Source organism: Mesoplodon bidens, assembly GCF_964165515.1.
Source record: "Mesoplodon bidens genome assembly, chromosome: 1".
Classification (NCBI taxonomy): domain Eukaryota; kingdom Metazoa; phylum Chordata; class Mammalia; order Artiodactyla; family Ziphiidae; genus Mesoplodon; species Mesoplodon bidens.
The window spans coordinates 218338889-218353106 of record NC_138176.1 but is presented as its reverse complement, the minus strand read 5'-3'; the positions used below and the strand labels follow the sequence as shown (position 1 = coordinate 218353106).

At 35.0% G+C, this 14218-nt stretch overlaps 1 protein-coding gene across 4 annotated transcripts in view; it reads left to right on the top strand.

Annotated features, from left to right (window-relative positions):
* INPP4B (inositol polyphosphate-4-phosphatase type II B) overlaps positions 1–14218 on the top strand; it is an 886823-nt gene that overhangs the window by 679261 nt on the left and 193344 nt on the right. For all 4 annotated transcript variants that reach the window (XM_081245267.1, XM_081245268.1, XM_081245266.1 and 1 more), the window contains one exon: positions 11012–11159. In XM_081245267.1, coding sequence (XP_081101393.1) covers positions 11012–11159 — 148 coding nt within the window. The remainder of the gene's footprint in view (positions 1–11011; positions 11160–14218) is intronic.

Here is a 14218-nt window from a genome sequence, read left to right as displayed (position 1 = left end):
ATTTTGTGTAATCTGAGAGATATTAGAAGAGGGAGTATTAGAAATGTCAAGCTCTTAATTAGTTTGAGTTTTAGTTTATTACTTTTAATGAAGTTGTTAAAACAGTATGTGTATGGATTCAGTAGGAAAAATTCATATACACATTTGTACATTCCTGAATGTGTGTGTACACATATATGTGTGTGTGTGTGTATAGTGTTACTTATAGTAATATATTTGAATTTCAACAAGGAACTAAACTATGTGATAAATGATGACTTTGAGACATCTGGTAAAATTACAAAATGTGTGATAATATGTATCTATAAATTATGGAACTGATTTTTGAATGATAACATAAATTATGTTACCAGTAGTGATAATAATGGCAAATAAGTAGCAGGAGAGGTGCCACTCATATGCCTTGCCTTACCTTGCTTTCTGATGTGTGCTATGAAGAAGGCAGTATTATTATCTCCATTTTACAGATGAGGAAATTGCTCAAGGTCACTACCTAGTGAATAGCAGATCCAGAATTTAAATCCAGTTTTAATCCCAAAGACTTTGCTCTTAATTACCAGGTCATGCTATTACTAAAAAGCCATTAATTAAAAAGTTGGTGTAACAATAGAATAAACCTTAATATTTTTCTAGCCTTCTATGTTGTACATTTCAACAGTGACATGGATAGCATGATAATCAGATTAATGAGTGATACAAACTTCAAAGGCTTACTAATACATAACCCCTAAACTATTAGCAATTTTCCCCTGCAGGAAGCCACTAATAATCAGGGATGGAGAGAGACAGGCAACCTTTTGACTCAAAGAACTCAAAATAAAATATAGCAATAAAAAAAACATTAAATATACTTATTAGAATGAAGGATTAAACCAAAGAAGAACAGCTGCTTCTCAACCTATGACCAAGTGACATGTTTTTAAAAAATTTTTATTAAGGATATAATACCAGGAGGGACATGCATTAAACAGTGAAGGGGCTACCTGGACAGCTAGACCAGCCATGTACCATAAAGTACTTGATAAGTTATCCATGTGGATAAAATAACTAATGTATCCTCAAAGGGTCTTCCTCACATATATTTTTTTCACCTGAAAGTTAACCAAACCATTAGTCCTTTATTTCAATATATCCAGATAATCTATTTAATTTACCAGATGTCAATTTTGAGAAATAAAATTGAAAGTGGGAGATACTATATTCATGTTAAATGCAGTTTGAATGAATCAAATAACCATCAGAATCATCTACACTGTAATTATAAGACACTTTTTAAGTGATTCACTCATGTGAACCTTGTAATTTTTTATGCCCACAAAGAGAAATGCCATTTTAAAAAACTGAATGGTTTATTATAAATTTCAAAGAGAAAGAGAAAAATGGCTCCTGGAGTAAGAAAATATATCACCTCAGGAAGAAGAGACAAAGGGAACATAGTGAAAAGTAAATCTGCACCTCCTAATTCTTGTGCCACAAAATCTGCAAGGCATGAGTCTTCGAAGCGTACTAACTCTTCCAAATTACTAGGGTACAATTCCTAACATATGAACTGTAATATGACAAAAAGTGACATGGAAGTGATGGAAGCAGCTGCATTTTGCAATTTAAATATACTGAGTGGAGTGAAAGATGATTGATTACTGCTTTTCCCTTTTCCTGGAGGTGACAGTTTTGCTGGTGATTCTCCACTTAGGTCCGATGATATTTCTCAATGTCCTTAGTCCAGGCAATCCGGAAGTGCCTGGAATATATTTGCCACAGATATTTTCTATGAGCCTTCTTATATCAGGGAAAGACAAGGCTAAATGACAGTCAAACGTTATAAAAGCTAGATTTTTTTAAGTTATTTTAAAGTACAACTAGGTGCTCTATATGAAATGTTTCTGTTCCAAATCTAAGTGTGTTGTGCACATATAGCATATGTAGCTAGACTATGCGCCTATGACTTTGGTCTGTGTGTACCTTGGTCTTTTGTTCTATTTATTTGTCTAAACTCAGCAACCTTGGAATTAATCCACTATATTCCCATCTGGTAGTTTTTCAAAATCTTTAGGTGAAGGGAGTTATTGACATTCTTCTCAAGTTTCTGTATTCATGTATTATATGGAACTTGCCAGTCTCAAGTGAGTGATGAAGTTCTTCCTGAGTGAGTGCAAGAGGATGTCATAGCTCATAGCTGCTCCTCGCTATTCTATTTATATCTCTAGAGGTTTAATGCATGACTTGGGAAATTCACTTGTCTATTGTGAGATTAAAAGAAAAAGCTCTTCCCCCTCGGGCCTCACCTTTTTCATGCCCTGTTTGCTTCTCCAGTTGAATGTGTATGTTGGGAGCCTGGGGAGTTGAGGGCAGGAGGAGAAAAGAGATAAGGAAAAGGAGAGGGGGCAGAATTTACAATTCCATAAAAAAGATATATAAGTACCTTAGTGATAGGAGAAAACAAATTCCTTTCAGCTGTTGGCTTTCATATTCTCTGAAACAGGAAACTCACTAGAAGGTACAGTATTAGAATTGTGAGGTTCTCATTTTGCTTAATTTTCTAATTCTGTAGTTCATCAAATAAAGTTGTTAAAATAACAGATTTACCCATTTAATTATTGGTTTATTCATTTAAGCAAATGGTAGTGAAAACACTTAGCACTGTTTGTTGTTGAGGTATTGTTTGGGGGATGGGGGTAGGGGAAGTTATTTTTGAACAGAGGGAAGTGTAGACAGCAGAGTCCCTTATCTGGTCACGGAGTTGGGTGTCCTACTAAGTCTCATCAACTGAGGTGCCTTGCCTACAGCAGAACAAGAACAAATGTGCTCTGGTGGTCTTACTATCAGAGCACTGGACAGACTCTTCTGAAGAACTGGTGTCACAGCCTAAATTTGCTAACCAGCAGTGTGACCCTGCCAGACAAGCCAGCCTCTTTGGACATCAGTTCTTTTGCAATGAGCAAATTGACCTGGACAGTCTTTGATTTCCTTTTTTGGCTCTCAATGTCTGAAGTCTGTAGAGCATAGTTTAGCTTTTGCTATGTCTTCCTTCGTTTTAGAAATACTTCATGAAAGTATTCATTTTCATCCGTCTCACATGGAGTCACACATCTATTCTTTGTCACTTACTGTTGTCTTTCTCAGGAGTTATTTATATTTAATCAGCCTGACCACAGATAAGCTTTTAAAAAATTTTTGTCAAGGAGACAATTCTCTCTAGATTTCCTAAATCTACCAATTTTCCTTGTAAAAGTGTAATGCTACAGAATACTTCAGTCCATGGACTTTGATATTATTATGCCCAATCTGAGGCGCTAATGGGCCCTGTCACCAAGTTTCCTATTATCTTCACATTTCAAGTGAGTTTCCCCCTGTCAGCAAGCATTCAATCTGATACAGCATCTTTTTGGTTGAATTCCATACTGCTTGAGTCATGAAATTATCCTTGATATTTTTTAAAGGTGACTTTCATGCTTTACATTAAAGTGTGTGCTGTCCATCACCCTCACAGAGGGTGTATCTGACAATGATGATTTCCATGACTGTGTAAGTTAGAACCTAAGCCACAATGCAGGGACCACTCTGCTTTCAGTCCTAAACACAGGCAATTTCCCTCCTGTTTGGAGAACTTATTGGTGTTTTTCTTCTTGCCTCACAGATAAATCACAATTTTTCTTGAAATAGTCCACTATATCTTTGATTCTTTTTCCCCCAATAGGATTAAGCCATCTACTACTATTGCTGTACAGAAGATGCCTGATTATGTGCTATTTAAGAAGAAATGTTACTTATTTATTTCTGTGTCTCCAGGGCCAGAATACAATAGGCACTCAGTAAATATTTGTCAAAAGACTAAGAATGGGTATATCTTATCGTTTGATGCTTCAGGTAACAGAAAACTGCACTGTTATTCTTCTCTCCATGAGAAAGATGTTCAAATTGAATTATTTAGGTTTGAAATAAAAGAATTTATTACTCTCCCTAAAAATTACTATGAAATTCGCATTTTAAGTTTTTTCCTGCCTCATATGGCACCATAGACTTTAACTGCCTTTTGCAATACCACACAGCTGAACTGAATATTGGGTGACATTTTCCTCACTACCACCTCATGTAAAGCAAGGCATGACAGAATATTTTAGGAGATATTCTGAGAGACATTGAAAAATATTTCCCTCTATATTCATTTTGAGTCCTGAGGAATTCCAGCCAAAAAACAAATCCCATTTTCCCCACTTTTTCTTTTCATTCATGAGGTACTAAATCAACTACTTGTCAAATTTTAGATCATATCAATTTATGCTAAAAAAGATATCTCTGTTGTATTTTCTCCATACTAGTTTAAATAGATTTTGCCCTTGTATTTATAACTCAGTGATGTGTAAAATATGGGACCATCTTGGCTTATAACATTGGCCCTTTATCCTTTATACTTACTTACTCACCAGATTTCTTTGCCCTTTGCTGTTTTAACAAATCCAATGGAGTCCATTGTCTACTGAAAAAAAAAAAAAAAAACCCAAACACACACACACAACCTAAAAGTTGAGAGTTATGTTTTATTTGGCGGATATTCTTAGGACTTCAAGCCCCCGGAGATAGGACTCTCAGATCACTCTGAGGAACTGCTCCAAAGAGGCAAGGTGGGAGCCAAGATATATAGGAGTTTTTGCAACAAAGGGCAGGTAGTCGGAACATCAACAGATTATTGGTAATTAAAGAAAACCAGACATCTCAAGTTAATGAAATTAGCGCCTTTCTATGTATGGGAAGATGTAAAGTCTGGACTGGTTGAGATCTTCCTTTGATGTGCACCTCAGCTATCTGGGGCCAGTATCCTGCATTTTATTATCCTGTGATCTCCTCAGGGTGTGCCAGCAGGGTGGCTCTAGCAGTTGACAGCTAGATGGCAGGCATTCTTTGCTTCCATCCCAAGTTCCCTCAGGGATCTCCCTCTGGGAGGCTGTAATGTGATGGCTGGATGGCTGCAACATCTTTTGTTTACTAATATGGAAGGTGGCATTCTTAGTTCACACCATTAACCTTGCTCTTTTGGAATTTTCATATGTTTTCATTACTGTGTATTAACACATTTATGGTGTTAAGTAGCTTCAGTAGAAGAGTGAATTTCACTGCCTAGCAATCAAAGAAATCATCTCTTAGACACCTTTAAATACTTCAGCTGTCTTCCCGTTGTAAGTTTATTACCCCCTCCACTGCCCACCTTAGGTAAACTAGAAGAAAAATAAAGGCAAGAAGAGGATATAGTCAAAAGGTTAACATTTTGTGGACAAATGTGAGGAGGGCTTTCTCTCGGCTGTGGTTTTCCTTCTTTCAGTCTGATGCCTGTGCTCTCTCTTGAAGTGAGGTTTTTAGTTATGTCCTTCCCTCTTGCATTTTCCCCTCTCAATTTACACAGTTGTCAGGGCCCTAAGTGTTCATCTATTAGGGAAAGTAATGATGAGAAACATCTGAGGTGTAAGGTTTAAGCTCATTTCTGTGGAATGTTTGCATATACTGGGCACTCTGCTAGGTGCAAGAGATAAAATGAGGACAAAGAAAACAGTCATGGCCTTCACAAGTTTACCTTCTAATGGGGGACACAGAGCAGTAAACAGACAATTATAGCACAACTGGTAAGAACCATGATAGAGATGGGAATGGGGAGTACAAAAGAGAAACAACTGTAGGGAGGGAGCAGAGGGAAGTCAAGAAGGGCTTCCTGGAGGAGGTGCTTGCTAAGCTGAGTTTATAGGATGATGATGTGTAGCCAGGAAAAAGGAGCGTTCCTCTGAGGTGCAGGGAATACCTTGAACAGAGGCAAATTAACAAGAAACAACTTGAGTTCCATGAACCGCAGGTCGTTCCAGGCTGCTCAGCATGAAATATGAACCAGAAAAGGACACTTTTGTAGATCTGTCCTTTACTTTAATGACTGAATTAGAATGAACAGGGAAAATCACTCAAACTACAGTGAATGAAGCAAATCTCTTTTCTGACCACCCAAAACCAAAACTCCAAACTCTACACATTGAACTCGACAGTTTTCACCAGTTGGAGACTAAAACCCCACAAATATTATCTTTATGTTTATTCTGCATCTGTAATAGTTTTTCTTGTTCTTGGCCTTGAATTGAAGATGGAAGGCCAAGAGCTTGTGGGTTTGGCTAGACTAGGGAAACAGCACTTTGTCTGACTCAGCTTACATCCTTTAAAAACAGCATAAACAATAACATAATTTAGATTTTATAACACACCTAAAGAAAAGTAATTTATAATTCTGGGGGAATTTATTTTTTAATAGTTTGTTTCATCTTTATTATTTTAAAAGAGATCTTTCTTTGCTGTGCTTTCTGAGCTCCTGTCATGCTTTCTTACTTTCTCTTTTCTAAGCCTTGCTTAGGATAGTCTTTTAGTGATTTCTATTTAGGACTTTTAGTTCTCATCTAATCTTAAAAAGAGCCAATCTACATTTAAGATGTATGTATCTAAATCTAAGATATTTTCAACTACAAATGAGAGAATGTCATTATCTAATTGGCTTACACAGACTTATCTTTACTAAGTGTAATGTAGCCTTTGGAGAATAGGCAATGCATGTACATTTGGCTGAATGATGAAACTATTAAACAACTGCATAATTCAAAGCTATAGAATGAATAGATTCTCTACAAGAATCTACAGTACATTAAAATAATCATTTTGTAAAGCTTGAAGCCAATGAAGTCAGATTCCATTTAAATATGTGACATCTACCACCTCCTGAAAGCAAGAAATTGCATGAAGGTAATCACAGATGAGCTTATTCTGGTGAACTGTATTAAAGACAATCTTAAGTGTTTGGCATTTTGATGATCCCCTCAACCCTGAATCCAAATTTCCAAAGTTCCTTGTCTAATCCACTGATGTCCCCAACACAGACACAGAAAAGAGATCATCCCTATGATATCACTCTGGTTTATCTTTTCTGCCCCAGGTTGTTTGAACAACCATGCTTTTTTAATGTGTTGTCTATGTTTTGGCTTTGTTGAACATTTCCTTGGCATCTTTACTTTGATAATTCAGAACTGGAGCACTTGGCTTTCACAACTGCTGGAAAAGCAGGTGGTGTGCTACCGTATTAAAAAGGCCTTTACAGTGTCTGGAATAAATGATATGGAAATTTGAGTTGTGCTGCAATTTTAGGAGAAAAAAATCTGTCATTTACTTTCTGTCCCTGTGTTCACCTTAGAGGGTGGATCCCAGTGGGATATGTGGATATGTATTCATATCTGGACCATCTTAGAACTTTACCCTTATTAAGTCATTATTAAGACTGTGGTGGTGTCCAGAATCTCTTCACTACTTTTCCCATGGTAGAATCTGTCACGTGATATTTTTAGCAATTGTTTTGGCAAAAGCAGTGAAATAAAATGAAGATAATACACACAGGGCTCTCTTTAAAAATAACTTATAATCGATAAGTTAGATAGTTGTTTTTGCTGAGTTGAGCCTATTGTATGGTCAGAAATGCATCTCCTACATGAAGAAATACTTGACATCAGTGGAAACCCAAGGCTGAAAGTGGTGGGCTCATTTACACAGCTGGAGTGTGTGTGCAGAATTGTTGAAACTGTATCTCTGCTATAGGGGAGAAGCATTTATAAAACGACAAAAGCATTCATCATTTATGGCCCACTATTCAATATTTGATACATGAATACGTTGCCTTTCTTTTATATGAGGAATGCAGAAATCTCCTCACTCTGAACCCAGCAAAATTTTGAGTTGAGAACATCTTATCTGGTCTGTCTGTAGCCATTGGAACAAATTTCATGGTAATTAAAAGTCAGGCCATATATATATATTTTATTTTCTAAGTCATAATCCATTATATGGCATTTTAAGAAACAGTAAGTGTTCTTGCTTTATACGTAGTAGGTGTTCAGTAAGCAATGCTACTGGATCAGACTTGGTTGTAAAGTGGATTCCACTATGTCTACATTGAGATCCTAATAACTATGTACAGTTAAATACTAATGTTTAGAGATCTATGAGTTTCAAAAGGTTAGAACCTATAGCATGAAAGTTAGATAGGAGACATTATTGGGAATTTTCGGGGGGGTAGATCATGTGGCCTGATTTTTTTGTTTATTATTTGCCCCAAGTGCTTTCCTTAAAAAAAACAGCAGCATTCCCACAGGGTCCTGGATGTTGTGTCTCGGGTGGTCAGAGGATAGTTCTGGAGCTCATTAATCACACTGTCCTTGATTTCTACCACTCTATTTCAACAAAGATTTATATTTAGAATACACTGAAAAACAGTAAAATGAAAACAGTAAAATCAAAATTTGAAGGACTAGTTTTGTGATAACAGATAAAATAAAGAATATCATATTTTTCAACTTAATTAAAAATACAAATTTTCTAAAATATTATTGTTGGGCTTCCCTGGTGGCACAGTGGTTGAGAGTCCGCCTGCCGATGAAGGGGACACGGGTTCGTGCCCCGGTCCGGGAAGATCCCACCTGCCATGGAGCGGCTGGGCCCGTGAGCCATGGCCGCTGAGCCTACGCATCTGTAGCCTGTGCTCCACAATGGGAGATGCCACAACAGTGAGAGGCCCGTGTACTGCAAAAAAAAAAAAAAAAAAACCCACAATGAGATATCACCTCACATTTGTTAGAATGGATATCAAAAATACAAGAAATAGCAAGTGTTATTGGCAAGGAAGTGGAGAAAAGGGAACCCTCATGCAATGTTGGTGGGAATGTAAATTGGTGCAGCCACTATGGAAAACAATATGGCGATTCCTCCTAAAACTAAAAATAGAACTACCATATGATCCAGCAATTCCACTTCTGGGTATTTATCCAAAGAAAATGAAAACACTAATTCAAAAAGATATATGCATCCCAGTGTTCATTGCGGTATTATTTTCAATAGCCAAGACGTGGAAACACCCTGTTTCCACTGACGAATGGATAAAGAAAATGTGATACACACACACACACACACACACACACACGGAATATTATTCAGCCATAAAAAAGAATGAAATCTTGCCATTTGTGACAACATGGAGGGACCTTGAGGGCATTAGGATAAGTGAAATATCAGACAGAGAAAGACAGATACTGTATGAACTCACTTGTATGTAGAATCTAAAAACAAAAACAAAATAAAACATAACAAATCAGAAAAGAACTCATAGATATAGAGAACTAATTGGTGGTTGCCCGAGACAGGGGATGGGGGTGGGTGGAACAGGTGAAGGGTGTCAGAAGGTACAAATTTTCAATTATAAAATAAATAAGCAGTGGGGATGTAATGTACAGCTTGGTGACTGTATTTAATAATATTGTATTGCATATTTGAAAGTTCCTAAGAGAGATTTTTAAAGTTCTCATCACAAGAAAAAATTTGTGACAATGTATGGTGACAGATGTTAACAAGACTTACTATGGTAATCATTTCACAATATATACAAATATTGAATCATTACCTTCTATACCTGGAACTAATATAATATTATATGTCATTTATACCTTTATACCTCATTAAAAAGAGAAAGAAAATAAGTATAATTAGCCTTATATATGGATCTGTGATATAATCTAATTGATAAAACTTAAAGGTCATGTTTATGGCAAAAACATAATCCTTTAGACATACAACTTTAGATTTAAAATATTGTCTCTCAACATCCTAGAAATATTCTATCATCTTCTTGCTTATATTGATGCTTTTAAAAAGTAAACATTCTAGCTAATTCTTGTAAGGGGTAGATAAGTGTGCCAGGAGCTTTGAATCTGGTCTTTAAAGAATGAGATGTTTGAAATAAAGGTTTCCTATTTAGTATCAATTCTGATAATAATAATTGTCAGACTGGACCTCTGAGAATGATAGTTGCAGAATGGATGAATAGTTGCTCATTTTAATGCTCAGAAATATATTTATATTTATATTTCCAAGTAATGAATGAGACACAACCTTATAGAACCCTAAAATGAGAAGGGTATTTTACTCCACACGTTGAAGAGACTTGGGCCACCTGCCAGGCTGGGCATTATTTAAAGTCTTACATCCACTTCAATATCAAATTCTCTTTTTAATCAGCTTCATTGGTAAACTGGAGCCAAATAATCATAGATACTTGACTGGTGATTGACCTGATATTTTGTTGTCCATTAAGCTTTGATATATTTCTCTTATATTCTTTATCCAACAGCAATGGAAATAAAATCCTGCCCTGAAATATAGGGCTTGGTAGTGTGGTAGGAATGCTGGCCTCACAAAAAATGTATCAAGTATTATCTTAATATCTAGCCCTACACTTTTTCTTTAAATCTTTTAAAATCCTTGATGACATGACCATGTTATTTCTCCCCTAATCACTGTCACCCATCCCAAATATTCAGCTTGTTCATAGTCTCCCTGTCTTGCTTCTGATAATATATGGTTTTAGGAAAGTGTTATTGACTTATTGACACTAAAGTATGAATAATATTTGAATTGTAATAGATCTTAAGCCAAGGAATGAACCTTTCTGACATTTAAGAAAAAAGTCACTTTTGGTAGTAGGATCATTTAAAACCTCTAATATAACATATCAGTTATCACCTACTATATAAGTGGGTAAAGTTGACTAAGAGTGATTGGAAGAAATCCAGAAATGTATTTTTTCAAAGCATGTATGTTGTATAAATCCATATATTTTCATCTATATTTATAAATACATACACTTTAAGAAAATCTTTAGAAGGAAAAAGAATTAATAGGTGGTATGTCAGAGAACCATAGTAGCCACATTTATGAATTGGAATTTGATTTTCACTTTTTAATTTAATAAAGACTATATCCCAGAAGCTACTGAAAAAAATAAGATATAAGGAGAAAATTCTTAGAAACTCAATTACACTATGGACTATGATAAAAAATTTTGATCAAATATTAGAATAGTAGCCTGATTAATGATTTTGTTAATTGATCTTTATCTAAAGTGCATATCTTTATAATTTAACTATTAACTTTATTTTTTCTCCTTTTCCAGTGTTAAAGAACCCAGTGTGTAAATTGTATAGATTTCCCACATCTGACAATAAGTGGATGCGAATCCGGGAGCAGATGTCAGAGAGCATACTTTCTTTTCATATTCCTAAGGAATTGATCTCTCTTCAAATCAAAGAAGATTTGTGTAGGTAAGAGAGAGTGATTTATGATTGTCTCTTACATTAATTATTTTTTTATGAAACATTTTTTCTTAAAGTATGATGATAACATAAAAATCTAGATCTGCATTGTCCAGTATGATGGGTCCTAGCCCTGTATGACTATTAATCACTTGAAATGTGATTAGTCCACTTTTGAGATGTTCTGCCAAGTGTAGTATAAACACCAGAGTTTGAATTCACAGCACACAAACAAAAAAAGACTGATTTCACAATGAAATGTTAACATTTTGGCTATACTGGGGTTGAATACAATATGTTATTAATTTTATATGCTTCTCTTTTTACTTTTACTTTTTATTTTATTTTTTATTGAAGTATAGTTGATTTACAATGTCTTGTTAATTTCTGCTATACAGCAAAGTTATTCAGTTATAGATATTATATGCATTTTTAATATTCTTTTTCATTATGGTTTATCACAGGATATTGAATATAGTTCTGTGTGCTACACAGTAGGACCTTGTTGTTTATCCATTCTATATATAAAAGCTTACATCTGCTAACCCCAAACTCCCACTCCATCCCTTCCTCAAACCCCTCCCCCTTGGCAACCACCAGACTGTTCTCTATGTCCATGACTCTGTTTCAAAGATAGGTTCATTTGTGTCATATTTTAGGTTCCACACATAAGTGATATCATGTGGAATCTAAAGTATGATCTTTTTACTTTTTACATGTGACTACTGACCACTAGAAAATTTTAATCATGTAGGTGACTCTCATTTGTGGCTTACATTACACCTTTTCTGTGTAAATCTCTCACCACTAAAATGTGTTGAAAGAAATTCAATTATGAATCTTTAAAATTTTCTAAAGAAAAGTAGAGAAAAAATCATGTTGAAGACTCAAAAGGGAAATAGGAAAGATTGTAAGGAAATTGACTAGCGATTTCAGTAGAATATAAGGTATGGTTATTATGAAAAGGAATTAGAAAACCCTAAGTTGAGAACCATCACCTTTTAGGAAAAATGCTGAGAAGAAAAGAATAATGGAGAGAATAATGAAATTTTAAAATGCAGCAGGCAAATTAAATCCACAAAGCCAGCAGAGAAGAACAGATTTGACAGTAAGAAATCACATCTCGGATATGGAAGACAAACACAATAAGTTCTTCTCAAATGTTCTTTCTTGGGAAAGAACAATTCATGCAAAAACTTGAAAACAGTGAAAACTTATGCAGGTTTTTATTTTACATGCTAAAATCAGACTAACCTTATACTTATTTCTCTGCAGAAGTCCATGGAATTACATCTACTGATTTTTGATTTTTTGAGAGAAAAAGGTTGTGGCCCAATTTATTATATAGGGTCAAGTTATGACTTTTTAAAAATTAGTTTCTGCTTTATAACAAAGTGAATCAGTCATACATATACATCTGTTCCCATATCTTATGACTTTTTTTTAATGAATGAAGGCAATGGAAATGACATACTTAAATATGCAGAAGCTCAGAAAATGTCATTCACCAAACTTTCTTTAAGAATCTACCCTTGAAGATATATGCTATCCAACTGAGAGAATAATTTAAATTAAGAATTATATTTATAATATAATATAAATTAATATACTGTAATCATTAAATTATAATATGAAATTAATATGATATAACATAACAAATTAAGAACTTAAGAATGGGACATTGTCCTACAGAAGGACTTGAAACATTTTTCTTGGTTGGGTGAAATCTCCGGCCCAGACAGAGCTTTAATCTGAAGTTCTTTTTTCAGCCTCTTTTGTTTTGTTTTAATTTTTATTGGAGTATAGTTAATTTACAAGGTTATGTCAGTTTCTGCTGTACAGCAAAGTGAATCAGTTATACATATACATGTATCCACTCTTTTTTAGATTTTTTTTCCCATATCGGTCGTTACAGAGTGCCAAGTAGTGTTCCCTACACTATACAGTAGGTCCTTGTTAATTATCTATTTTATATACAGTACTGTGTATATGTCAATCCCAATCTCCCAATTTATCCCTCCCCACTTTTCCCTCCTGGTAACCATAAGCTTGTTTTTTACCTCTGTGACTCTATTTCTGTTTTGTAAATAAGTTCATTTGTACCATTTTTCTAGATTCCACATATAAGCGATATCATACGGTATTTGTCTTTCTCTGTCTGACTTAACTTCACTCAGTTTGACGATCTCTAGATCCACCCATGTCACTGCAAATGGACTCTTTTACCCCTAGTCTTACTCAGATCCCAGAAGGTGTTATACTTACCTCAACCTTCCTCTCAACAGCACAATTTTAATGGATTTTCTTACGTGGTTTGATGAAGAATCTGGGTGCCATTGTGCCCTTATCTTTCAGTAGTTGCAAAGAGTACAAGGTGCTTCATTTTCATGCTTGGAAATCTATATTGAGAGAATTATTTTTTAAAAAGCTTTGAGTCTTTTCTTCAAAAAAAAAAAGTTGCCAGGGCAACTTTATATTATGTTAAGTAACTGAAACAGCTACTTTCTGAATCTTTAAAATAACTATTAACTAAATTATATCATTTTAGTTGGTGAAGAGCAGTAGATAAAAGCTGCCATTAAGTCCCTATTCATAGGACCTGTGGATGAATGGAGACAGTTATAGATGGATAGACAGAGAGATAGACAGACACACAGACATAGATATACAGTCTTTCTTTCCTTTTCTTTCTTTCTTTTTTTTTCCTTAGGAAAGTCAGTAAGCACAGTATGAATCTAGCTGTATAACAGGGGTTACAAAAACTTTTCCTTAAGGACCAAATAGTAAATATTTTACAAAATATTTTACAAAAGTACGATGTTTCCTCTCAATTACCCAGATGATGAATTTGCAAACATGATCAGACTTCTGTGAAGTCTGGATTTTGAAAATCCTACACTTTCTTTCATGAGCCACTGATTCTTTCAGTCTCACTTTTCACCCCAGATGTAAACTCTTCTACAACTTCTCTGTGTTGGTGTGTTGTCATCTCCCTATAGGGGTAATTAGGGTATTATTTGAATATTTTGTTACATAACTTCCCTCCTTTACCAAGGGAGTAGAAAACG